Below are 24,316 nucleotides of genomic sequence, written 5' to 3' on the forward strand. Positions count from 1 at the left end.
CTTTACTCTGGCCTTTTCACACCTGATGCATATGTATTCATGCATGTATGTCTTCTATTCTACATCCCATTAGTCTAAGTTATTATTATGATGCAAAGGTTTGGGGAAAGGTTTCAGATTCCATCGTTATTCCCCATCCTTCTGACTGTAAGCAGTTTCAACTGATTTTGATACTGGATTTTTATGCTGTATTTTTGTAATTCTCCCACCCCACACATTATGGTGAGAGGCTGGTAAGAAATCTACTTGTTGATCATGCTGCCTGTGTGACTTTCGTTTATTTTGAACTGCAGTGTAGTTGTAAATCTTGATGTGCAGGAGATAATGTCATGCCCTATACCCACATTTCCAAGAAGAAGTGGTTGATCCATTATTATCTTTCCCCCAAAGATCCGTAACCTGAAGCAGAATGAGGTCATATAATATCCAGTTTATTAGGATTAGCAAACTGCAGTCGTGTGCCAAACTTCCTGGTGGGGTTCACCTCCAACCGCATAGAACAGGGGTAGGCAATCTAAGGTCTGTGAGCCGGATGCGGCCCAACTGCCTTCTCAATCCAGACCGCAGACAGTCCGGGAATCAGCGTGTTTTTACATGAGTAGAATTTGTGCTTTTATTTAAAATGCATCTCTGGGTTATTTGTGGGGCATAGGAATGTGTTCATATTTCCCCCCAAAATATAGTCCAGCCTACCACATGGTCTGAGGGACAGTGGACCGGCCCACAGCTGAAAAAGGTTGCTGACCCCTGGCATAGGCTCATCTTGGAAAGCACATTGAGTTTTACAAAACCTGAAATATCCAGCTCTTAATTAGAAGCACAAACTATCTTGCCAGAAAGTGCCGTTTATTCTGCTGGCATGAAATAGGAAACCCATCAAAGGAAAGAGGTATCCAGATGCTGCTTGAATATTTTTCTCATTCTCTGACTTTATGCGAATTTGTCATAAAGAAACTTGAAAGCCTCGTTATCACCTTATACACTTCCCAGAGCAAGGAGAGTCCAGCTGTTCCCTGGTGCTCTGGTACATCATATTCATTGCTCTTGGAACTGCATTTGTCTTTGTTCTCGCTCCACTATATCACCTCTTTAGAGACTTATACCCTGCCCTTCCTAATGCTCATGTGCTACTCAAAGTGGCTTAGATTAGAACAATTAAAATACAGCGTCGCCATGCTAAAACAACAATCAAAACTCCTCCTGGTGGTGGAGCATTAAAACTGCTAGTTAAGCTAAGCAGGGTCCGGTATGATTTTAGAATTGGACGGTGGATTTTGTTTTGAGATTCCTGCATTAGATGACCCTCGGGATCCAGTCCAACTCTATAAATTCTTTGATTCTGTGAAAGCAAACAATGACGGGAAGGTGGGTGGGATTCTGACCATGGAGCTATACATATTCTGAAAGGCTTTATAGTGGTACCTCGGGTTAAGTACTTAATTTGTTCTGGAGGTCCGTTCTCAACCTGAAACAGTTCTTAACCTGAAGCACCACTTTAGCTAATGGGGCCTCCTGCTGCTGCCATGCCGCTGGAGCACGATTTCTGTTCTCATCCTGAAGCAAAGTTCTTAACCCGAGGTACTATTTCTGGGTTAGCTGAGTCTGTAACCTGAAGTGTATGTAACCCGAGGTACCACTGTATTAGAGTTGGGAAGAATGAGGGCATGTATCAAGTATGGGGAACTGTTTTCAGCCTGAGGGCCACATCTCCTTCTGTGCAACTTTCTGAGGGCCACATGCTGGTGATCAAAGGTGAACATGTAACTTTTGCCTTTGTGCAGTCGGATAGTTTCTACACTCACTTTGGATACTCACTGAGGCAAGGGGCCCCACTGAGGACACGCTCCAGTCCAGAGGCTGGGCCCCAGACTGTGGGTGCCCAATGGCACGTGCGGCATGACATGACATGATATCATGTTGCACACGTACGTGCTACTCAGCCTCCACCCGTTACCGTTCTCCAGTGCCATGGCAGCAACGAGGCAGGGCCTCCACCTCCACAGAGCCTCTTTCGGGGCCTGCTGTGGCTGCAGATGCACCCCGGAATCACATCCGCAGCTGCAGCACACCCCAACAGAAGCTCTGCGTTGCCGGCAGAGTTGTATCCTGAGGAGAGTTCGAAGGGCCACACTGAGGGGCCCAGAGGGTCTGCATTTGCCCCTCAGGCACAAACTATTTACCCTGCCCTCTGATTTAAAGCTTGATTACAGTTGATGGAGGGAGAGGATGTATGCAAACACATCAGGAAGAACTTTCTGGCAGTAAGAGCTGTTTGACAGTGGAACAGTCTCCCTCGGGGGCATTGTGGACTCTCCTTCCCTGGAGGTTTTTAAGCAGAGGTTGGGTGGCCATGTCAGGGATGCTTTGCTGAGATTCCTGCATTGCAGGGGGTTGGAATGGATGACCCCAGGGGTCCCTTCCAACCCTACAATTCTGTGATTCTATACCTGCTTGAAACTTGGTTTTGGTTGGGAAGGAAGACGAGAGGTGTAAGCTGGTAACGAGAAGCGTTCATAAGCTCACCTTCCTTCAGCCCCCGGCCTCAAGTGCTTTGCCCGCTTCGTGTCAGGCTGCCAGAAAAGCCCTTCCTCCGCCTGTTGTCCAATGCTGTGAGCAGAACCAGGCACAGTGCTTGCGGTAATTAACTTTATTGCTCAGCAACCAAGGAGTCAGCACACGGCACATCCATCAGATAAGCACGTCAGTTGCAGAAGCTAAAGTTCCTGTCTCTTTCTTCCTCTTGTTTATACCTCCCTCCTTGCTGTGACTCTGCTTTTCTTAATTGTTCCAGCCTTTTCTCAACTCTTGGTTCCTGTGCTGAGAGGGAGGGAGGGGAAGGAGCCAAATCAGGACTGTACAGTGGTACCTTGGGTTACAGACGCTTCAGTTTACAGACGCTTCAGGTTACAGACTCCGCTAACCCAGAAATAGTACCTCGGGTTAAGAACTTTGCTTCAGGATGAAGTGGCAGCGGGAGGCCCCATTAGTTAAAGTGGTACCTCAGGTTAAGAACAATTTCAGGTTAAGAACGGACCTCTGGAACGAATTAACGTATTTTTCGCTCTATAAGATGCACCAGACCACAAGACGCACCTAGTTTTTGGAGGAGGAAAACAAGAAAAAAAAAAATCTGAATCTCAGAAGCCAGAACAGCAAGAGGGATTGCTGCGCAGTGAAACCAGCAATCGCTCCTGCTGTTCTGGCTTCTGGGATAGCTGCGCAGCCTGCATTCACTCCATAACACACACACACACATTTCCCCTTACTTTTTAGGAGGGAAAAAGTGAGTCTTATAGGGGGGAAAATAATGTAAGTTCTTAACCTGAGGTACCACTGTATTGCAGAGCAGGAGACAGAGCCCCTGCTCTTTCAGCATCTGTGGCTACCTTAAGCCTCTCCCCTTCACCCTCACTCTCTGCTGAGGATTCCTCCCTGTCCCACCAAAGTCCCCACAGGTGCCCCCTGGACCACGGGCTGCTACCACTCTTCCTCATCCATCCAGTCCCTGACACTTTGCTCCAAGGATTCTGGTTCCTCAGCAAACAGGGCCCCACCCACTCCCCAAGTAAATGGCGTCTTTGCACAGCGCAATTAAATTTGCTCAGCTGCAAGAAAGGCAGTTGTGGAAAATGAATGGTTTTCTATTTGCTTCTGTTTGTGCGCAAGTGCCCTTGAGACCAAGACCCAGACAGGAAGGGGGTGGGGGAGAGTCCAGCTCCATCCACCCTCCAGCCTGCCTCTTCCATGGGGAGGGACATATTGCACCCTGAGTTGTTGTTGCTTTTTAAAAAAAGAGATTGGTTTGTGCGGCTGGACTAAAAACAAAAATGAATGAAATTTTAATTTGTGTGTGTGTAAAGCTTCTTATTCTTCTTTTTAGAATAGCTTTGATGCACAGTTATGGTTCCTCTTCCCTCTCCCCTTGGCCAAATAAATAATTTCTCTCTCTGACCCCTATGTCTCTACATGCACATATAGGTCACCCTCTATGCCAGCTGCAAACTCCTTTGCCGTGCCTGGATCCTTGCACAGATGGAACAGATCCATCCACTTGCATGGAATTTGTCACTGTGTTCCATTTCCATGAGGATAGCTTCCCTGCTGTCAGGAAGAATGGGGGTCTCATGGAAGCAGTGCATTTGTTAGATGCGGGATGAACAACTATTACAACTATTGCACCATCTTGAAAGATCTTACAAGCAAGAGTGAAGCACCACCTGAGCGCATGACTTCAGAAGAACTAAATGATACTTCTTTATTCAGAAGTGTTATCCAACTTTAATTGACAGAGCCAAGAGGAACAGCAGCAACATCCTGAGCAAAGCTAAGCAGGGTCCAGTATAGTTTCAAATTGGACAGGGGATCATTCATTGAAGGGGATTGGAATACCCTTGGGATCCCTTCAGCTCTATATAATAATAATAATAATAATAATAATAATAATAATAATAATAATAATTGTCAGGACTGCCGCTAGGTCCCAGCTCACAGAGGACCAACGCCCAGTGGATATTATATACAAAAGTCTTTATTGAAGTTTAGTTTCCATTTCCAAGCTCTGGGCGCGCAGACCCACGTCTTAACGCTAGACCGGCTAAGTCCCCTCTGACTCACTGCTCCACCCACACCAGTTTAAGATTCTAGCCCGGCTCCACCTCTTGCGCTGCTCTTTCCTGCGTTGGGTCCTTCTGCCCTCTGGGGTTCCCTCCTTCCTGGACTCCTCTGACGCGGAGCCTCCTGAGTCTTGCCCCTCCCTCCGGCGGGCTTTAGGACCTGGCTCCCTTCCCGGGCTCCCCGCTGTGCCGCGCTCCTGTACATTTGAACTTGGCGCGCGCGCCCAGCCGGTGACTTTCCTTCTGACCGTTTCCCCGCTTCCTGATGTGGGTGTTGCCAAACCTGACTCCTCTCCTCCCTCTGGTGGTGAGGACACTGGTCCCGACTCCTGGGACTCCCCCTCCCCACTGCGCTCTGGTGGAGACGCTGGTCCTGATCTCCAGCTGCTGCTCAGGGACTCCCCGCTGGCCCCTCCCTCTTGAGGTTTCTCCCTTGGAATCTCCCTTGCTCTGGCCACCGGCGCTCCCTTCTGTGAGTCCTCCGATTCGCTAGAGAGGCTTGTGGAATAACTCTGGCCACTGTCACTGCCTGCGCCCCCCTCGTACTCCTCCTCCTCACTCTCCATTTGCTCCCCCTCCTGTGTCTCTCCTTCTGAACCCCTGACAATAATAATAATAATTTATAATTTGTACCCCGCCCATCTGGCTGGGTTTCCCCAGCCACTCTGGGCGGCTTCCAACAAAGATTAAAAATACATCAAAATGTCACACCTTAAAAACTTCCCTGAACAAGGCTGCCTTCAGATGTTTTCTAAATGTCAGGTAGTTGTTTATCTCTTTGACATCTGATGCGTGTGTGTTCCACAGGGTGGGCGCCACTACCGAGAAGGCCATACAGTTCTATGGTTCTATTAATCACCCTAGTAATAGTTACTAGGGCCAGAATGAACTAGATAGTTGTGTCAGCAGAAGCTAGGGAGGCAAATCCTGCTAGCACAATGGGGCTTTTTCACCTCTCCCCCCCCCCCACCACACACACTCCAAATCAGCTCTAAGGGTGGGAAGCCTAGGAGAACCTCTAGAACAGCCCTGGGGTGGGGAATAGAGAGGAGATCCTTCCAAGTGGCAAGCGGAAAGGCTTGCACTAATAGAATGAGTGCAATATTGAATTTCACCCGTAGGACTGTCTCCAGTTGCGGTCCGCTCAGAGTAGGCCTGCTGAAGTTAAAAGACCTAAGTCTGCAGTGCCTATTATTTCCAGTGAGTCTACTCTGAGTAGGTCTAGCGTTGGATACAACCCACATATTTTGAAATTACTCAGCTTTTCCTGAAGGCCTACTGTTGTGCAGGCTATGCAAAGCTTTTCTCCTCTTCTGATCTGGCTTGATGATGGGAAAAAAAATAAGTATGAATGTCTTTGTTTCTTCCCTGTCCACTGAAAATTCGCATGGTGGAATTCACATGGACAACGAACTGGTCCAGGAGCCTGTGCCCAGAATGGCAGAACGTGATGGTGTGGGCATCATAATCTTGACCAGACACGCTTGGTGCTTTGACATTTCACAAAATGCCTTTTCAGAGTTCTTGAGGATTTGGGCTCCTCAGATAGATTTCAGGCAGACGGATTCCATTCAGTGGCATAAAGCGGGGGATGTTGTGTGTACAATGCCCCAGTGTTTTCTGGGAATAAAGCTGCCCTTTTTCCTGCCCTTCCCTTCCCCGGCCCACCCCCAACACCACAAAGGGGGCTTTGCTGAGATTGCATAATGTTGGGGGTGGCAGGAGCAGGGACTTGGGGAGGGGAGCACTTCCTCAGAACACAGAAGGTGTTATTAAATTCAGATGGTTTCAAATAGCCAAGACGGGGCCAGGGAGGAGCAATGGGAAACTGAAACCCGCCCCCTCACCCTTTCTTGCTAATAGGCATTTCTGCCCTCTTGATTTTCCCATCTCACATCCAAATTAATTGACCTGAAAATCAACAACATATAGGTTGTGATGTTTCCATTAAAGCTCAGTTTAAAGGTTGGTGAATATAGATGGTTCCCTGTGGAACCTTCTTGTACAGTTCCCCTTTCTGTGGATTTGCTGAACTGTTTTGTAAGACTTGGAAGGCAGATTATGTTTCAGTCATTAAATCTCATTGAATGGGTTGTTTGAGATCCTTCTAAGAGAAGAGATGGAGGGGGAAAAAGACATCCTTCCTTCCTCCCTCGCTTCCTTCCTTGGTATACTAAAGCAATAGGTGCATTTCTTAACATCACACCCGGTCCGCTTCCTCATCTTGCAGGTTCCATGACTGATTTATTGACTGTCCCCTATTCTTGCAGCTCTGAAGTGTCTATGAAGCAGAAAGAAAACAGTTGGCTTCCCCAGTCACCTGGGTCCTTGAACCTGAGAGAAGCCTCCTTTGGTCATTACTCACAGGCATACACACCAGCTCTCTCTTTACTAGGGCCAGCCCCTATTTTGTGGAATTTTGTCTTCTGTAAAGCCACATTCAGCATTCCAGTATACTTGAAGGAGCGTCTCCACCCCCATCGTTCTGCCCGGACCTTGAGGTCCAGCTCCGAGGGCCTTCTGGTGGTTCCCTCGCTGCAAGAAGCCAAGTTACAGGGAACCAGGCAGAGGGCCTTCTCGGTGGTGGCACCCACCCTGTGGAACGCCCTCCTACCAGATGTCAAAGAGAAAAATAACTACCAAACTTTTAGAAGACATTTAAAGGCAGCCCTGTTTAGAGAAGCTGTTAACGTTTAATAGGTTATTGTAATTTAGTGTTTTGTTGGAAGCCGCCCAGAGTGGCTGGGGAAACCCAGCCAGATGGGCGGGGTATAAATAATAAATTATTATTATTATTATTATTATTATTATTATTATTATTATTATTATTGGTGACACAGTGATGGATGAGTGAGACACATCTGGATTGCATGGAGGCTGGACATGCTCTCAACCTGCCGCATTCCAGATCAGACCAATTGTCCTTGCAGCCCTGTATTGACAACTCTTCCCGGGCCTAGCACTTCAGGTTCTCAGTGATAGGGATGTTGGAGAATTCTGACAAAAACTTCAAAGGAAGCAGAACTTGCTGCAGTTTGTGCACTTGTCTGTGGTCAGAAAGGGAAATCAGTCAAATAAATAAAACTGACTCACAACTTTGTGGGTTTTTTAAGTCCACAAAATATACACTATTAATGTTTTTGAAAAACATTGGTTTGATGTTTCCCTTAAATTGGAATGAATGTAAGTTACATAAGTCAGAGCTTTCCAAACTGTGTGTTGCGTCACGTTCGTGTGTCAGCTGCAGTGTGTTGGTGTGTTGCGCAAATGCTCCCTGCATTCTTAAAAGGGGTTAGTTTAACCTCTGGTTTGCTACTAAAACGGAATTACTGTGTCATGAAATAATGCATGTCTAAAAAGTGTGTCACCAACATGAAAAGTTTGGAAAGCTCTGGCGTAAGTTGTGTGAATTGTTATGTAAGAGCTTTACAAAAAAAAAAAAATATGTGCGGTTTAGAAATGATTTCAAATTTTAAAAATCAATCAGTTGATTGAGCAAGGTGAATAATGTGGTATTTGGTGGAAACTGAAGTGCAGCAGAATGGAAACAGTGCTGATTATGATGGTCATACGCTGGAAGGGAAATAGTTGCCTTCTTGCATTCCTAGCAAGTGATTTGTTATGCACAGGGATGTTATGCACAGGCAGTGAGACTTTGTAGGTAGGTAGTGTTGGAATCTTCATGCAATCTGAAATAAAGTAGCCATATCTTTATTTATTTTACCGATAAAGAAATTTCAGTCTAGCTCCTCTGCACCACTCAGCACAGCTTAGAGCAATTTTAAAACCACAATATTGTATAAGGTAATAAAAAGACATTAAAATGGCAATGGTAAAAAATGCAACAATAGATGCACATTAAAATGACAGATATATGTGGGTAAAAATGCAACAATAAAATATGCAGTCAGAAAAATGCAACAGAATGGAAAAAAAACAGTAAGAAACAATAAGAAAAAAAGCAACAGTACATGAAAATGCAAGAAGAAAAAGAAAAGGAATTAAAAAGAAATAAGAAAAAAGTTTGGCTTGGAAAGTGAATTCAGTTTGTTGTCTTAAGGTGGGGGGAAATGCCCAGATTTCTCCTTCTCCTCCTCTTTGACACCATAATCAGCTTCTTAACAGCAGGGTCTGTGTGTGTGTGGTTTGGTCACATTTAAATTGTTTACCTTTTCTTGGAAAAGTCTTCTAGAACCTTTCCAATATGAGAGCTATGAAAGAGGATGTTTTCATGAAGCTTTATTGACCAGAGGCAAAACCTCTTGCCTTGCTTGAAAGCTTTAATTATAGCACACACCCGGCCCATCTGTATCGAGTTGAACATCCTGCCAGAGGGGCATTAAATCCAGCACTCGATCCCCCTTTAAAAAGTTTAATAACTTCCTATTCTGCCTTGCATCAGCCAAGAGGCATAAAATCGGGAGTGGGGGTTGTGCAAAGACCCTGGGCTGGCCTGAGAGTGGGAAAAGAGATTTAAATATGCAGACTTCTGGAACTCAGTGGGAATGTATACATAGATGACTATTTGAGTTGCAATCTTATGCTCACCTGGAAATCAGTCCCTCTGACCTCAATAGGATTTATTTTTGAGTATTATCATTATTTATTAGAAATTTTATATGCCAGCTTTCAAAGATCACAGGGCGATTTACAGCATAAAAATATAAAATGTAAAATACAGTGGTACCTCGGGTTAAGTACTTAATTCGTTCCGGAGGTCCGTTCTTAACCTGAAACTGTTCTTAACCTGAAGCACCACTTTAGCTAATGGGGCCTCCTGCTGCTGCCGCGCCGCTGGAGCACAATTTCTGTTCTCATCCTGAAGCAAAGTTCTTAACCCAAGGTACTATTTCTGGGTTAGCGGAGTCTGTAACTTGAAGCGTATGTAACCTGAAGTGTATGTAACCTGAGGTACCACTGTACATATAATAATAGCAACAGCAACTACCAATAACCCCCCTCCCACAAACAGATTTTAAAGGCCATAGATTCTTCAGTCAGCCAAAGGCCTGGTGGAAGGGGAACATTTTCACCTGGCACTAAAGGTGTATAATGAAGACACCTGAGACACCTTCCTGGGAGAACTTTCCACAAGTGGGGAGCCACCACAGAAAAGGCCCAGTCTCACGTTGCCGCCCTCTGGACCCCTCATAAAGGGGGCAAAATAAGAAGGGCCTCAGCTGATGCTCGCAGGGTCTGGGCCGATTCATATGGGGAGAGGCGGTCCTTGAGGTATTGCAATCCTGAGGCATTCTAGGCTTTATAGGCCCAAACCAGCACTTTGAATCGGGCTCAGAAACTAATTAGCAACCAATGTGGTCGGTCCAGGATTGATGTAATATGCTCAAACCATATTGTCCCGGTGAACAACCTGGTCACTGAGTAGGTATGCGTAAGAGTTTCAGTGAGATTGGGCTGCACTTATGTAGCTTATTTCTTAACTACACCCAATAGTATTGTACCCAAAACCTGAACTTTATGCAAAACGGCCCCTCCAGGCATCCTTTATTATAATATCAGGGTAATTGTGTGGGATCCCACTTTCAGTACCTTTTACACTTTCATATGTTTCAGTGTAGACATACTGCTTCATTTCCAATAAGTACCGGTACGTGCCGCTTAAATTCTTGCTTAAATTCTGTAACTTTACACCACAAATGTTCCAGGGTGGTTCCCTCCCCCCACCCCGCTTTTGTTGCAGTATAGCAGAAGACAGGGCCTTCTGGGTGACTGCACCCCAACTTTGAGGCTCTTTCCCTTCAGAAATGCCGACAAGTTCCCTTTTCCCCCCAGGCTTTTGGAATACTTTTTTAGCCTAGCCTATTCTGTTTATAGTTTAGTTTAGTTTTTATTTTACATCGCATCTGCTTTTAATCTCTCTCTCTATAGATTATTGTTGGGAGCTGCTCAGAGACCTTTGATGAAAAGTGCTTTAAAAATATTATGAATAAAAAATAATACAATTGAAAACAACCCATGGTTTGTTTGGAGAGGGAGACAAACAGTGAGCCCTCATTTGGCTGTAGTACTAAGGCAAACCATGGCTTAACTCCTGTTAGAACAGCATTCTCAAGAGAAAAAGCAGGGGAGTTGCTGTGATTTTCTCACTGTACACTAGATTGTTTGCTCATTCATTCACTCATTCTAAGCTATAGTTTGGCTTAGTGCTTTGTGCCAACCGGACCAATATTTGCAAACACACACACACACAAAAACTGTTGGGGAAAACTTATATTTGCTTAACAAGAGCAACAACAACAGCCTCCCTTCAGTCTGTTCTAAATCTGGCTGCTGAAGCTTGAGAGAAATCCAGGGCTAGATCTTGTGTGTGGCTGGGGTTCTGTGACCTCAGTTCGGGTTCTGCACCTCATGTAAAACCCCCTCCTCTGTTGCAGTGCAGATGCACAGTTGTGCTTTTATGTGCAAGTTATTGCAGTCAATGGCACATGGGATGGAGTAGCTGACTGGCTCTGTCTACTGGCCTGCTGTTTTGCATTCAACTTTACCCAGCTCTTGCTGGTTAGGCAGCCACTTGTTGGAGAAACTCTAGCACTGGCTTTCCTGCAGCAAGCAGGGGGTTGGATTCGATCTTGGCACTAACCCATGAGCCTAACTTTCCCCATAACTTTTTTTTTAAATATAATTTTTATTAACAGGCCAATCAAATCACATTAATTCCAAATCACATTAGTTCCAAATTATACAGCCAAATTTTTAAAATTTTTGTTGGGGGTACCCATACTTCAAGCTCTGAAAGGGATCCAAACTTCGCTCTTGCTGCTGCTGCTTTAATTAAACAGTTCTATCCAGTTCTATCCAGATAGTCTCTTTGTTTTTTTCTTCATCTTCTTGTTGCTATCATATATTCCTTTCTTTGTGATCTCTGATAATCTTCACAAGCGGGTTACAAACAAACATATTCTGTGTGGGTTTTGCAATCTCCAATAGTCATATCACATAAAGGACAGACGCCATTTCCACATCTCTGTAAAAAACATTCCCACAGTCTGTCCGTTGATTTCTATAGGCTTGCCAATCTATGTCTTAGGGGGACCTAACAGGTCAAGATCATATTCCGATAACCATACATTCACATTCCGATGACCCTGGTCCTCCTCCCCCTCGTCCTCAAGCAAGCCTGTCTTAACGAAAGTCCATTTTTAACTGCGTCATAGAACTTTCTTTCCATTCCCCATTGTTTCCACCAGTCCTCTCTTTGATCAGTAATTCATTTCTACACACAGTTCTTAGCTCCTGCTTGTGATTAGTAATTAGCAACGATTCTTCTCTCTGGAGGGGAGGGTTATTGGTACTCACATAAGACAAAATAAGAAAGGTTTTTTCCTCCTCCCCTTTCCGTTTCAATCCAACATACCAGTCTTTTAATGATGATTCTTCACTTGATTTATTTGTCCAACCCGTCACTCCGCACGCAGAGATCCCATTAATCAGCAGTCTTTACTCCCGATCTTCACTTGATGTATGTGCATTAGCTTCTTTCCAATTATATATTTCCAATTATATGTTTCGTGCTAATGCAAACCAGTGCGCGATTAGAGACAGCTTCAGGGAGAGCCGACGTCACCCGAGGGCTTTGTGCCAAGTGTCCTCACCCCCTCCTTTCGAATCCAGGGGTGAATTATGGACACAGCTGGCAAGGCAGTCCCCCCATTCCCTTGGGGAGGGGCAGGGAGGCTGCATACTCCCATCACAGCCTCTTAATTACCTCGTGTGGGTCGGAGAGATGTTATTGTCGGCCATCTTCCAATGCGCCCCCTGGTGGCCCCTAACCTTTCCCATAACTACATCCGCCTGCCCCACACCTGACATCTTATGTGATGTCAGGTGTTGGGCAGGTGAGGATGCTGCTAGCAAAAGAACAGTTGGCAGCTGAAGTTGTCACCTGATGTCATAACAGCACTTGCCCAACAGTCAAAAATTGTCTGTGGAGGATGTGCCAGTTCTTCCTATGGCCCTTGGGCTGAAAAGAGTTCCATGCCCATGGACTAACTAGCTGACCCCAAGGAGCCTGGTAGCTGTATGGTTCTCTGACCTGGTTGTTGTTGTTGTTGGAGTTAGGGCTTCTACCAAAAAAAGAAAAAGAGGACAAGTAGATCCCACTATCTAGAAGCCTTTGCTATCTCTATGGTGAATTGGCTCTCCTCCCATGCTACCTTCACTCACTGAAATAGTCTTGTGCCGAAGAGGTTCCCATCATTCCTCCTTCCCTGACTCACATTGCCTCTGTTCTTGCTTGTTTTTAAACAGCTCTGGAAGATGTCGCTGCAAAGCTGGTTCAGATGGCCCCAAATGCACCCAGTGCCAGGAAGGCTACTCCCTGTTCAACGGGACCACCTGCGAACCTTGTCGGTGTAACAACCATTCTGCGAGTTGCGATCGGTTGACAGGTGAAAAGCAAGGGGGGACTCGGGCTTTTGGTGGCCCTGGTTAAGGTTGGTGGGGTTTTGTTGAGGCTGATCAAGAATAACAAGACAGCATCACAATCCAGTTGTGTATCCTCCAGTATTTCAGAGAGGAAGAGAGGAGCACTCTTGTAATACCCACATTTTCAGCATGGAAGGGCTGTAGCTAAGGGATAGAGCAGCTGCTTTGCCTGCAGATTATAGGTGCAGAAATATATGTGCCAGTATGAACCATGCCCCCACCATCCCCATCGATGCTTGCCCTCTTGCTCTCTTCCTCCCCACCCCATGCCTCTTCCTCCTCCACTTCCTGAGGCTGCAAGCATGGCCTTTCAGAGATGTTTTGGCATGACCTTTTTACGATTGGCAAAGCACCTTCCAGGTCGTGTCGAAGCACCTCTGGGAGATTGTGCCTGCAGCCTCGGGAAGCAGTGACAGGGAAGAAAGTGGCAAAGGTGTAGGGGTGAGGGAGCAAGCAGGTGGGCAGGCAAGTGACGGTGGTGAGATGGTGGTAGAGGAAAAAGAGGTGGTGTACCTCCTTGAAAAGGGACGCGGGTGGCGCTGTGGGTTAAACCACAGAGCCTAGGACTTGCCGATCAGAAGGTCGGCGGTTCGAATCCCCGTGACGGGGTGAGCTCCCGTTGCTCCGTCCCTGCTCCTGCCAACCTAGCAGTTCGAAAGCACATCAAAGTGCAAGTAGATAAATAGGTACCGCTCCGGCGGGAAGGTAAACAGCGTTTCCGTGTGCTGCTCTGGTTCGCCAGAAACGCCTTAGTCATGCTGGCCTCATGACCCAGAAGCTGTACGCCAGCTCCCTCGGCTAATAAAGCGAGATGAGCGCCGCAACCCCAGTCGGCCACAACTGGAGCTAATGGTCAGGGGTCCCTTTACCTTTACCTCCTTGGAAAAAAGCACTGGGAATGTCCTCCATCTGAAACCCTGCAGAGCTGCTGCCACTCAGTTTAGACCTATGGTTCTTAACCTTTTTTTGGGGGGGGGGGTAACGGACCCCCTTGAGAATCTGATGAAAGTTATGGATCCCCTTCCCAGAAAAATGTACATAAACATGTGGGCACACAATTCTGCACACAATTTGCGCCTGGTTCATGGACCCCCTGGAACCCACCCATGGACTCCTGGTATAGATAGCTTGACCTAGATGCACCAATGGTCAATATGAAGCAGTTTCCTTTGTTCCTATGCTCACTCCAAGTATCTCTGGTGATATTCTCCCAGCCTATGAGAACCAGTGTGGTGTTGTGGTTAGAGTGTTGGAGTAATGACCTGGGATGCCAGGGTTCAATTTCACATTAAGCCATGAAACTCACCGGGTGGTGAACTTGGGCCAGACACCATCTCTCGGTCTCACCTACATCACAGGGTTGTTGGGAGGATAAACTGGAAACAGACAGTAAATAAGCTAAACGTCTTGAAAGCTTAGGCATGCCAATAATGGTGTTTCAAAGACTGTTTCTCACTCAAAAGCAAAACTAAACCTCAAACGTTACGTAGTGATCTGACCATTATGGGATTAAAGAACCTCTTATTAGGCACCTGAGCAGGACTACACCCTTGGACTCTCAATGCATTTCTGTTTCTGTCTAGGATAGTTGAGTACTAAACAGTCTGTTTTCTTAGTCTGCAGTAAAGTGAGCCTGAGTTCTAGCTAAAGCCTGCTTATATCAATGCAAACAGGTAAAGGAAATATATATATTTTTAAATACCTTTTCAAAAAATGTAAAATCTTAAAACCAGCAACACTCATGGCTGAACATCAAAACAATTTCACCCAACACTATGTTTTGGGATAGACTGCCTTACATAGCTGTCAATGTTTCCCTTTCTCTAAGGGAAATTCCCTTATTCCGAATAGGATTCCTTGCAAGAAAAGGGGAAGGTTGACAGCTATGCTGCCTTATGGCACCATCTGATTTCTTTTGTATGTATGCTCAGTGCTAATATAAATCAAGAACTTTAGAGATGTGGGTTGTCTGCCCTCTTGTGGCAGCTGTTGAGACACCATGGAGGCACTTTTCGTTATTAGAAATAAGTGACAGTCAAAGGCTCAAAGCAGACATGTCTGCCTTCCTGCATGCTAGTCTGAAACCTCACACCGATCCAAAGCTTCCCTGTGTTGACAAGCATTTTTGGGGAGGAAAGCAGAACTTGGGTGCCCCTTGTCATAAAGCTGTTTCCCAGTGGGAGGAACATCCTTACACAACAGAAACCCCATAAGGGTATTATGGTGTGAAATACAATAGTTTTCGGTGGAGAATGGCTGTAGTTCAGTGGCAGAACATCTGCTTTGCCTGCAGAAGGTCCGTGGTTCAATCCCTGGCATTTCCAAGCAAGGCCAGGAAATAAAACTGTCTTGAGACCCTGGAGAGCCATGTGCAGTTAGTATCGATCAGGGATGGGGAACCCCAGGCCCAGGGGCCGTATGTGGTCTTCCAGGCCTCTCTGTCTGGCCCTTGGGCTCCCCCAGTCCACACCTCCTCCTACCAGGTCACCCTGCTCACTGGCCCTGCTTAAGGGCTTTGGTCTGCCTCTGATGTGCCCTTGAATTCTGACTACGCCTCTTGCTTATCAGGGTGGAGGATGGAGAAGGGTGTGTGAGTGTGCATGCATGTGGAAGCTAGCCTATGGTACAAAGGCAACATTTACATGCGTCTCTCCACTTACTACTGGCCTGCTCTCCACTCCAAAGGCTACCCAGAAGGGAATGTGCATTTCATTACCTGACCTGGAGATGCAGGAGATTGAACATGGTACCTTTTGCATGCAAGCTATGAGTTCCACCACTGAGCTGCGACTCTGGTTCAATACAAGGTATCTCCAGCATCTGCTCCAATAGTGATTTAAATTCTCTGGGTATTGCCAAAAGTAAATAGAGCCAGAACAAATGGAGCCAGCTCTACATTTGTCCTTTTTCCTGGTGAGTTCTACAGGAGGCAACACTGAGACTAAGGAGGAGATGAAGCTCCTAGACAGGGATACCCCCTGAGCTGTTAGTGGGACAGTTCCCTATTGGTCCTAATGGACCAGCCTCCATTGCTTTCAGCCGTCAAGATAGTTGACGGCCACTCTCAAGTCTCTCTGTTTATTTTCCTTTTCAGTGGGCTAAGCATACCCAGCTCTCAACTGTTCCTCATTAAACTTGGGGTTGCGTCCAAGCCTGTTCTACTTGAAGTAGAGCCACTGAAATTAATGAACCTACACGAGCGGTGTCCATGAATTGCAATGTATTTATTCTCAGTAGGACTAATATTGGCTACAACCCCTGGTTTCTAGACCCCTTGCCATCCTGGTCACCTTGCTCTAGACCAGGCTTCCTTGGCCCTCCAGATGTTTTAAGACTACAATTCCCATCATCCCTGACCACTGGTCCTGCTAGCTAGGGATCATGGGAGTTGTAGGCCAAAAACATCTGGAGGGCCGAGGTTGAGGAAGCCTGCTCTAGACGCAATCCACATTCTGTAGTCCACACAGCCCAAAGCTAGGGCTGGGTGGCGGGATCATAGAACTGGCTACCTGCCTTTCTTCAAGATACCCTTTGTACTCTTCTATCTGCTGGACCTTGAATCTTCCCCCACTAAAAGCCCCAACACAACACCACCAAAAGCCTCACATGGTCTTGGCAACAGTGCTGGTGAGCAACTGGCTAAATCCTCATGATCGGGCCCACTTTTTCTTATGTACCCAAAGTGTCACCATCTGTGTACAAGAGGGGGAAGTAGCAGTAGGTTTAGGGGAAATCTATGGTTTGGAGCAGCACAAAATCCTGGATGGGGGGAACCTACATGGGAGAACATCCCTCCCCAAAATCCCAGCCTAATGAAAGCTGAGAATTCTGTCTTTTCAGGGGTGTGGAATGGAATAGGGTATCCAGAACAGGAGTGTGCCTTGCTGCAGCATTTTGTTGCAGGTCCTACTTGTATTTTTGTGGTTCCCAGCAAGGTACTGTGTCATTTTGAGTTCCTGTCCACTGCTTCGGACAGCTGTTGTCTTTGTCTTTATTTCTGCATTTATCTTGTTTTCTAGGCACTTGCTTGGACTGTCAAGGGAACACAGAAGGCGCTTCCTGCGAGAAATGCAAGGGGCAGTTTTACCGAAGTGGTTCGCGACACCATGAGTGTCTTCTTTGTCCTTGCTCCCCTGTAGTGTCCTCTGGCAGCTGTCATATAAGTAAGATGGTTTTCTAAAATTGTGGAATTTCACTATGGTACATCAGCATAAGGACACCAGATGATCCCTGCTGGATCAGGCCAGTGGACCAACTAGTCCAAAATCCTGTCTCCACAGTGGTGAACCAGATGTCTGTGGGAACCTTGAAAGTACGACAGCTTGTGTTTCCCAGCAACAGATATTCAGATACATGCTACCAGTGGTGTAGCATGGCTGGCAGGCGCCTGGGGCCACACAGAAGGGGGCTGGGAGGGAGGGAAACAGATGGAGTATGCATGCACATTCAACTGCCTAGCAGCTCCTGACTCACCTAGGAGACTGCAGCCCCAGAGGTAAGAAAGGAAGAGTCATTCCATTTTCTGGAGAGGTCACTTCCTAGTTCGCATGGGGAAGCGCACAGTTCTATTAAGGCAGCATCAGGTGTTGAAATTTTGGACCCCGAAACAACTTTGCACTCGGGGAAACTGCCCTTGTGTCCCCCTGCTACGCCACTTCATTCTACTGCCAGCAGTGGAGGCAGAACATAGCCATTGTGGCTAATAGCCACTGGCAGCATGGAATTGGTAATTCACGGGTGGAGTGCTCTTGAGGCCGAAGGCCTCCCTGGAACTACCCAGGAAGAAAGTGTCAGCCCTGCATGCATTTTGTCAAGGCACTTTTGAAAGCTGGTTCTTCCAGCCCCCTTCAGAAGTAGCTATTGGTCAGAGGCAATGGTGAAACCAGGAGAATTCTGCTAGGGTTCACTAACATGCCATAGCAATGTAAATGCATCTCACCTTGCTGGGTGTAGATGTGACCTAGGCAGTTAAAACAGTTATGGGATTGCAGAGCTGCAAAATGCAATGATGACATGGAGCATGCTAGAGGTAGACATATCATTCCCACATTTACAAAACACCTTTCCACCAAGGATCTCAAGGTGACATGCGTGCTTCTCTTTCCATCGTGCCCTCATTTTGCCCTCACAACAGCCCTGTGAGGTATGTGAGGCCGAGGGACAGTAACTGGTCCAAGGTCAGCACACAGGGCCAAGTGGGGATTTGAAGTCCCTGGTCCTAGTCCAGTCCCTGGCCATTTGACTTCTAGCTTCTGCATAATGCGAAGAAGATCAGCTGTGGATTGAAAGCTGGCTTTAACAATCCATCAAGAGCAGGGTGAGAAAACAGGAAATGGAAGCAGGTGACAGCTACAGTGTGGTTGTAACTTGGTGCTTACCAAAGGGATCAATTCCTCATGCTGAAGAAGAGAAGCAAGCTTTGGAGGTTTGTATGATGAGGTGCTGTGGCAGACATCTGAGTAAGAAAGGCTGAGGCTGGCTTACTATGTCTGCAGTTCCCACTGTTGCACTGTTTCCTGAACAGTTGCCTTGATGGGCACCTGTGGCTCCCTCCTCTGAGTACAGTAGCTGGCTCAGCTGCTCAGGGAGTAAAGATCTGGAGCCAGGCTTCAGAGTCCCCCAGTTCCAAAGCTTTCACACTACCACTTGCTGGGAATCACAAGAGTTGCACTCAAGGTCCGGTTGTTGGCTTCTCGTGTATGTTTGGTCACTGAAAGCAGGATATTGGATTAGTTCCAAAGTGTTGACATTGCCACACTAAATGGCCAAGTTCTTGCAGATACAGTTATGTTAGGAGGCCCACTGAAATAAAAGTGGACCCCTCCTCAAAACCAAGGTAAAAATAATCCTCAACCACCACCACCACAACAACAAAAAACTGAATTGGTGGGTTGAATGCATAAGAAGACAAAACAGGACTAGGCTTGTATTCTTAGGGTGGCCATGTGGCAAGTTTCATCAGTGGAAGTAACTAGTGTTCTTTCTCCTGTAGAGCCCGGTCACCGCACGCCAACCTGTGACCAGTGCCGCCCTGGCTACAGCGGTGCTCACTGCAACCAGTGTGACATTGGCTACTACAGCTCTGACAGCCTCTGTATCAAATGCCAGTGCAATGGGAATGTCGACCCAGCACGGTCACCCAGAGTCTGCAGGTTGGACACAGGGGAATGCCTTGGCTGCCTTTACCACACGGCAGGATTTCACTGTGAAAAGTGCCAGGACGGTTACGCCAAACGTTCGGAAGGCGCGAATTGCACCAGGAAAGGTAAAACTTATTTTTTCCACTTGACGTTAGCTTAAAGACCCTCTCCTATTTTCAGGGCTTTTGGCTGCAACTAGCAGTGGAGGAAGAAGTCAGTTTTGTGTGTGCAGCAATTAGAAACTCCTTAATTTGCATTTCTTGAACCAATACATGAACAAAAGCAACTATCTTTCAAAATTCGCACTTATCTGAATGTTGTATTTCAATTCTCCACACAGTATGTGTAAAGATGCACATTTTAGGGTGGAATGCACCTACGTATGTAGGAGTGAAAATAATATACAGAAATGCATTATGTTAGGGAAGATGGCTTGAAAAAAATGCATGTAGCATTCAAAAATATATAAAATATGAGTTTCTTAGGAGAGATTCACATTAAAATGCTGACAAATATTCATGGTGATTTTTTGGGGGGGTTGAGCAGGATCTCAAGAGAACTGAGTTCCCTTACCTTTTAAAAATATTAGATAGATAGATAGATAGATAGATAGATAGATAGATAGATAGATGATAGATAATAGATAGATAGCCTGGGAGTGCTGGAATGGATATATACCCAATACAACTCCCACCATTCCTAGCTAACAAGTGGTCAGGGATGATGGGAGTTGTAGGCCCAAAACATCTGGAGTGCTGAGTTTGCATATGCCTGGTCTATGATCTTTGAGGAATCTTGGAGAACAGGCGAGGTCCCTACAGACTGGAGGCAGGCAAATGTTGTCCCCATCTTCAGAAAGGGGGAAAAGGAAGACTCAGGTAACTACGAACCAGTGAGCTTGGCTTCAATACCAGGGAAGGTCCTGGAACAGATAATTCAACAGTTGCTCTGTGAGCACTTAGAAAAGGATGCTGTGATTATGAAGACCCAGCATGGGTTTCTCAAAAATAAGTCATGTCAGACCTATCTTTTTCTTTTTCTTTTTGCTGGAATTACAAGCTTGATGAATCAGAGGAATGCTGCAGACATAGTATATTTTGACTTCAGTAAGGCTTTAGACAAAGTTTCCCATGATATTCTCATGAGGGAGCTGGTAAAATGTGGGTTGGACGAGGTAACTGTTAGGTGTATTTGTAGCTGGTTGACTGAACCCAGAGTACTTATTAATGGTTCCTTGTCATCCTGGAAAAGAGTGACAGAAGAGGTTCCGCAGGGTTCTGTCCTGGGCCCATTGTTGTTTAACGTCTTTAAAAATGATTTGGATGAAGAAATTGAGGGGCTGCTCCTCAAATTTGCAGATAACACCAAACTGGGAAGGGTAGCTAATGCCACAGAAGACAGAATCAGAATTCAAAATGACCGTAACTGGGCGCAAGCTAACAAAATGTATTTCAATAGGGACAAATGTAAGGTTCTGCACTTAGTCAGGAAGTACCAGATGCACCAATATAGGATGGGGGACATCTGGCTTACTAGCAGTACATGTGAAAGGATCTAGGGGTCTTTGTGGAACACAAGCTTAACGTACGTCAACAGTGTGATGCCCCAGCAAAAAAGAGCTAATGCTATTCTAGGCTGCATCAACAGAAGTATAGTGTCCAGAAGGGAAGTAATAGTCCCACTATATTCTGCCTTGATCAGATTACATCTAGAATACTGTGTCCAGTTCTGGGCACCACAATTTAAGAAAGATATTGACAAACAGGAACATGTGCAGAGGAGGGCCACCAAGATGATCAAGGGTCTGGAAACCAAGCCTTATGAGGAACAGTTGATGGAACTGGGTATGTTTAGCTTGGTAAAGAGGAGATATGATACCATCTTTAAATACTTGAAGGCCTATCACATGGTAGATAGAGCAAACTTGTTTTCTGCAGCTCAGAATGGCAGGTCCCAAACCAATTCTTTCAACTTTCAAGAAAGGAGACTAAACATCAGGAAGAACTTTTAGATGGTAGGAGCAGTCCAACAGTGGAATGGTTTCCTTCAGAAAGTGGTGGGCTCTCCTTTCTTGGAGGTTTCTAAGAAGAGGTTGGATGGCCATCTGCCATGGATGCTTTAGCTGAGGTTCCTTCTTTGCAGGGGTTGGACTAGATGACCTTTGCAGGGGTTGGACTAGATGACCTTTGGGGTACCGTCCATCTTTATGATTCTATGTTCTTACATTTAGCCACTGTCCGGGATTAGAGCATAGGGTGGCAGCACTGTGACTGGGCCCACAATAAACTAACTAACTAGCTTTGTGGTGAGTTCACCTACCTTTCCCCCCAGAAAAAATACAGTGATGATATTCTTACAAACAAACAATCAAACACATCAGAAATGTGAACTGAATTTAAGAGCTAAAATTTAAACTGGTGTGGGTACCCTTGGAAATCCATGCCTTATGTAGATTAGGATGCTATTTTGAAGTTTGTAGGTTTCCATTGTCACTTGATCTCTTGAGGTTTATTTCATTTCATTAGCAAAACATGAAAGTGATGTACCAAAAAATTATGACAAATCTCAGAAACACACACTTTTAAAAAGGATTATTATTAAATGTCAACTTGTATGCTGCTTTTCAAAACCAATATTCTTCCCAAAGTAGCTCTAAATTGAAAGGTTATAAATTGGGTGGCAGGTGTGGGAGGGATATATTTTACTAGAATTTGTGATAGTGAAATAAGTTTTGATAAGGTTTGATAAGTTTTATTAAATTAAAAGATGGGAAACCATCCTGTATTTGTTTTGTCTTTTCTGAATTGGTAAGTACGTATTTATTAATTACTGGAAAATGGCCCGGGAAATGCTGTTGACCTCCTGTGATGTGGGTTAATGGATGTGTTTGATGCTTAATAAGAAGAATAAGAATAAACTCACTTTGCCATATTTGCCTTTTTAAAAAAATTCTCTAGAATATGTTCCTGGTCCCGAAGGCAGAGGGTTGACTCCTCCAACTATAAACATCAGTGTATCAACATCATACTCAGCCACCAACAGCACGTTACCCCAGCCTCCGATGGTACAGACAGTTTCCCCCATCAGTTCCTCTGACAATAGTACTTCTACTTTAGCTGATGTATCATGGACCCAGTTCAATATCATCATCCTTACTGTCATAATTATCCTCGTGGTTCTGCTGATGGGATTTGTGGGTGCTGTCTACACGTACCGCGAATATCAGAACAGGAAGCTGAATGCCCCCTTTTGGACCATTGAGCTCAAGGAGGACAACATCAGTTTCAGCAGCTACCATGATAGCATCCCCAATGCTGATGTCTCAGGCCTGTTGGAGGACGATGGTAACGAGGTGGCACCCAATGGCCAGCTGGCGTTGGCTACTCCCATGCATAACTACAAGGCTTAATGAAACCAGGGTTGAGAGTTTACTTCGAAATCTTGTAAGTGGAGCAAACCAGTGCAGTGCCTGTTGAGAGGGACACCAGTCAATGACACCAGCGTTCCGGTCAAGAGGACTAGATAACTTTCCCAGCATTGGCCGTGGCCAGGCTTTGGGGTCCATGCGCGCGCGCGCGCACACACACACAGTGTTGGACACTGGAGATAATAAAGGAGTTTCAGGTAAATTTACAGATTGTATTCAATTCATTGTTTCCCATCAAAATCCATCCTTGCCACTATGGATATAAACTTGTATTTTAAAAAATGGAGTTGCTTTGAAATATATTTTTGTATGAAATGATGAAGGCATATACCAAGACATCATCTCATCGCCAATCAAAGGCTATGTTGAAACACTGGACGCCTGATTTTAAAACTCTTGTTTTGAAATGTAGCCATTGTCGTATAAATTATGGGAAATGGCTTTTATGGTTTGGAGAGCCGGGGGGCTGGGGGTGGATTCCCAGAACTTTGTTTTGTGCTCTTAAAAGAGTTTTGCTTCTTCTTCTTCTTCTTCTTCTTTAAAAAAAAGAAAAGTCACTGGTGAAAAGATGCGCTGATACCAAGAGCTCTGAAAGTTGTACTTTTTCTGCAACCTTCCTTTGAACGTGATGATGATGCTATTTAAAATGCAAGAATCTGTTTATTTTCTTAGCTTTGTTGAACTCTGATTCTCCCAAGAGATGCTAGTGAGGGCACTGCACGGGCATTGTTCCCCGAGTCTCCAATCTGGTGTGGAAACGGCCTGTATACAGAATGTAACAAAGCTTCCTCTGCAATGTATTTGTAAACTATTTGTACAAAAATGACATATTTTATCACGTAGATTTTATCTGTACAGCCACTCACAGCATTGTAAAAACAAAAACAAACAAAAACACAGAACTCAAAGCAACAACAAATAAGCAAGTATTGTATTAAAGTGCTGTAAATTTCAATGGCAATATTGTTGGAGCTGGGCCTCCGGCAAAGGTTTGTTGCTAACTTCTGATAATATGACTAACTTTCTGATCTTAAATTGATCGTTCCTCCCTCTCTTTTTTGTTTTTTTTGTTTGAACGTCTACAGCAGGGGTGAGGAGGAACCTGTGGCTTGGGGGCCAAATGTGACCTTCCAGGCCTCTTTGTCTGACCTTCAAGGCTCTCCTCAGGCAGGGCCGCCCTGCCCATGAGTCAGACTGAGGCAGCTGCCTTGGGTGGTAGAATCCTGTGGGGGATCTGCACAACCCCAGTAAGCAAGGCTTTGGTGGGGGAAGGGGCCGGTTCCTTCCCATTTTGTCTCAGGCAGTATAACAGAACAGGCTGCCTCTGTCCTCAGGCCATGGCCTTACCTCATACCCTGCTTGAGTGTTTTTGGTTGGCTGGAATGTGTATTTTGAAGAATGATAAAGCCTTTTGGCTTGTCTGGAGAAAGAGGAATAGGTATGTGTAGAGAGCAGACCAGCGTACAAAAGGGGGAAATAGTATTTGTTTCCCCATCCACTCCCTTGGCTGATGTGATATGACCCCCTCCAGAAAATCTGAAGGCTCACCAGGCCCCAGGTCCTCCTGTTACTTCCCCTCTTGCTCTGGCTGCCTGGTCTCCTGTTCCCAACCCTCTTCTTCCTCCTTTGCTAGCTGTTCTCTCACAGGTGGCACAGAACCCCCCCCAATTAATGCCCCCCCATTTGATCGT

The 24,316-nt window shown here is 45.7% G+C and overlaps 1 protein-coding gene across 1 annotated transcript in view; it reads left to right on the forward strand.

Moving 5' to 3' along the window:
- MEGF9 (multiple EGF like domains 9) overlaps positions 1 to 23,660 on the forward strand; it is an 83,505-nt gene extending 59,845 nt beyond the window's left edge. Inside the window, exons 3-6 of the mRNA XM_083721757.1 lie at positions 12,882 to 13,021; positions 17,078 to 17,221; positions 19,051 to 19,323; positions 22,156 to 23,660. Of these exons, the coding sequence (XP_083577883.1) occupies positions 12,882 to 13,021; positions 17,078 to 17,221; positions 19,051 to 19,323; positions 22,156 to 22,607 (1,009 nt within the window). The 3' untranslated portion in view covers positions 22,608 to 23,660. The remainder of the gene's footprint in view (positions 1 to 12,881; positions 13,022 to 17,077; positions 17,222 to 19,050; positions 19,324 to 22,155) is intronic.
- Positions 23,661 to 24,316: the final 656 nt, after the last annotated feature.

This window comes from Podarcis gaigeae (genome assembly GCF_964106915.1).
Source record: "Podarcis gaigeae genome assembly, chromosome: Z".
NCBI classification, from domain to species: domain Eukaryota; kingdom Metazoa; phylum Chordata; class Lepidosauria; order Squamata; family Lacertidae; genus Podarcis; species Podarcis gaigeae.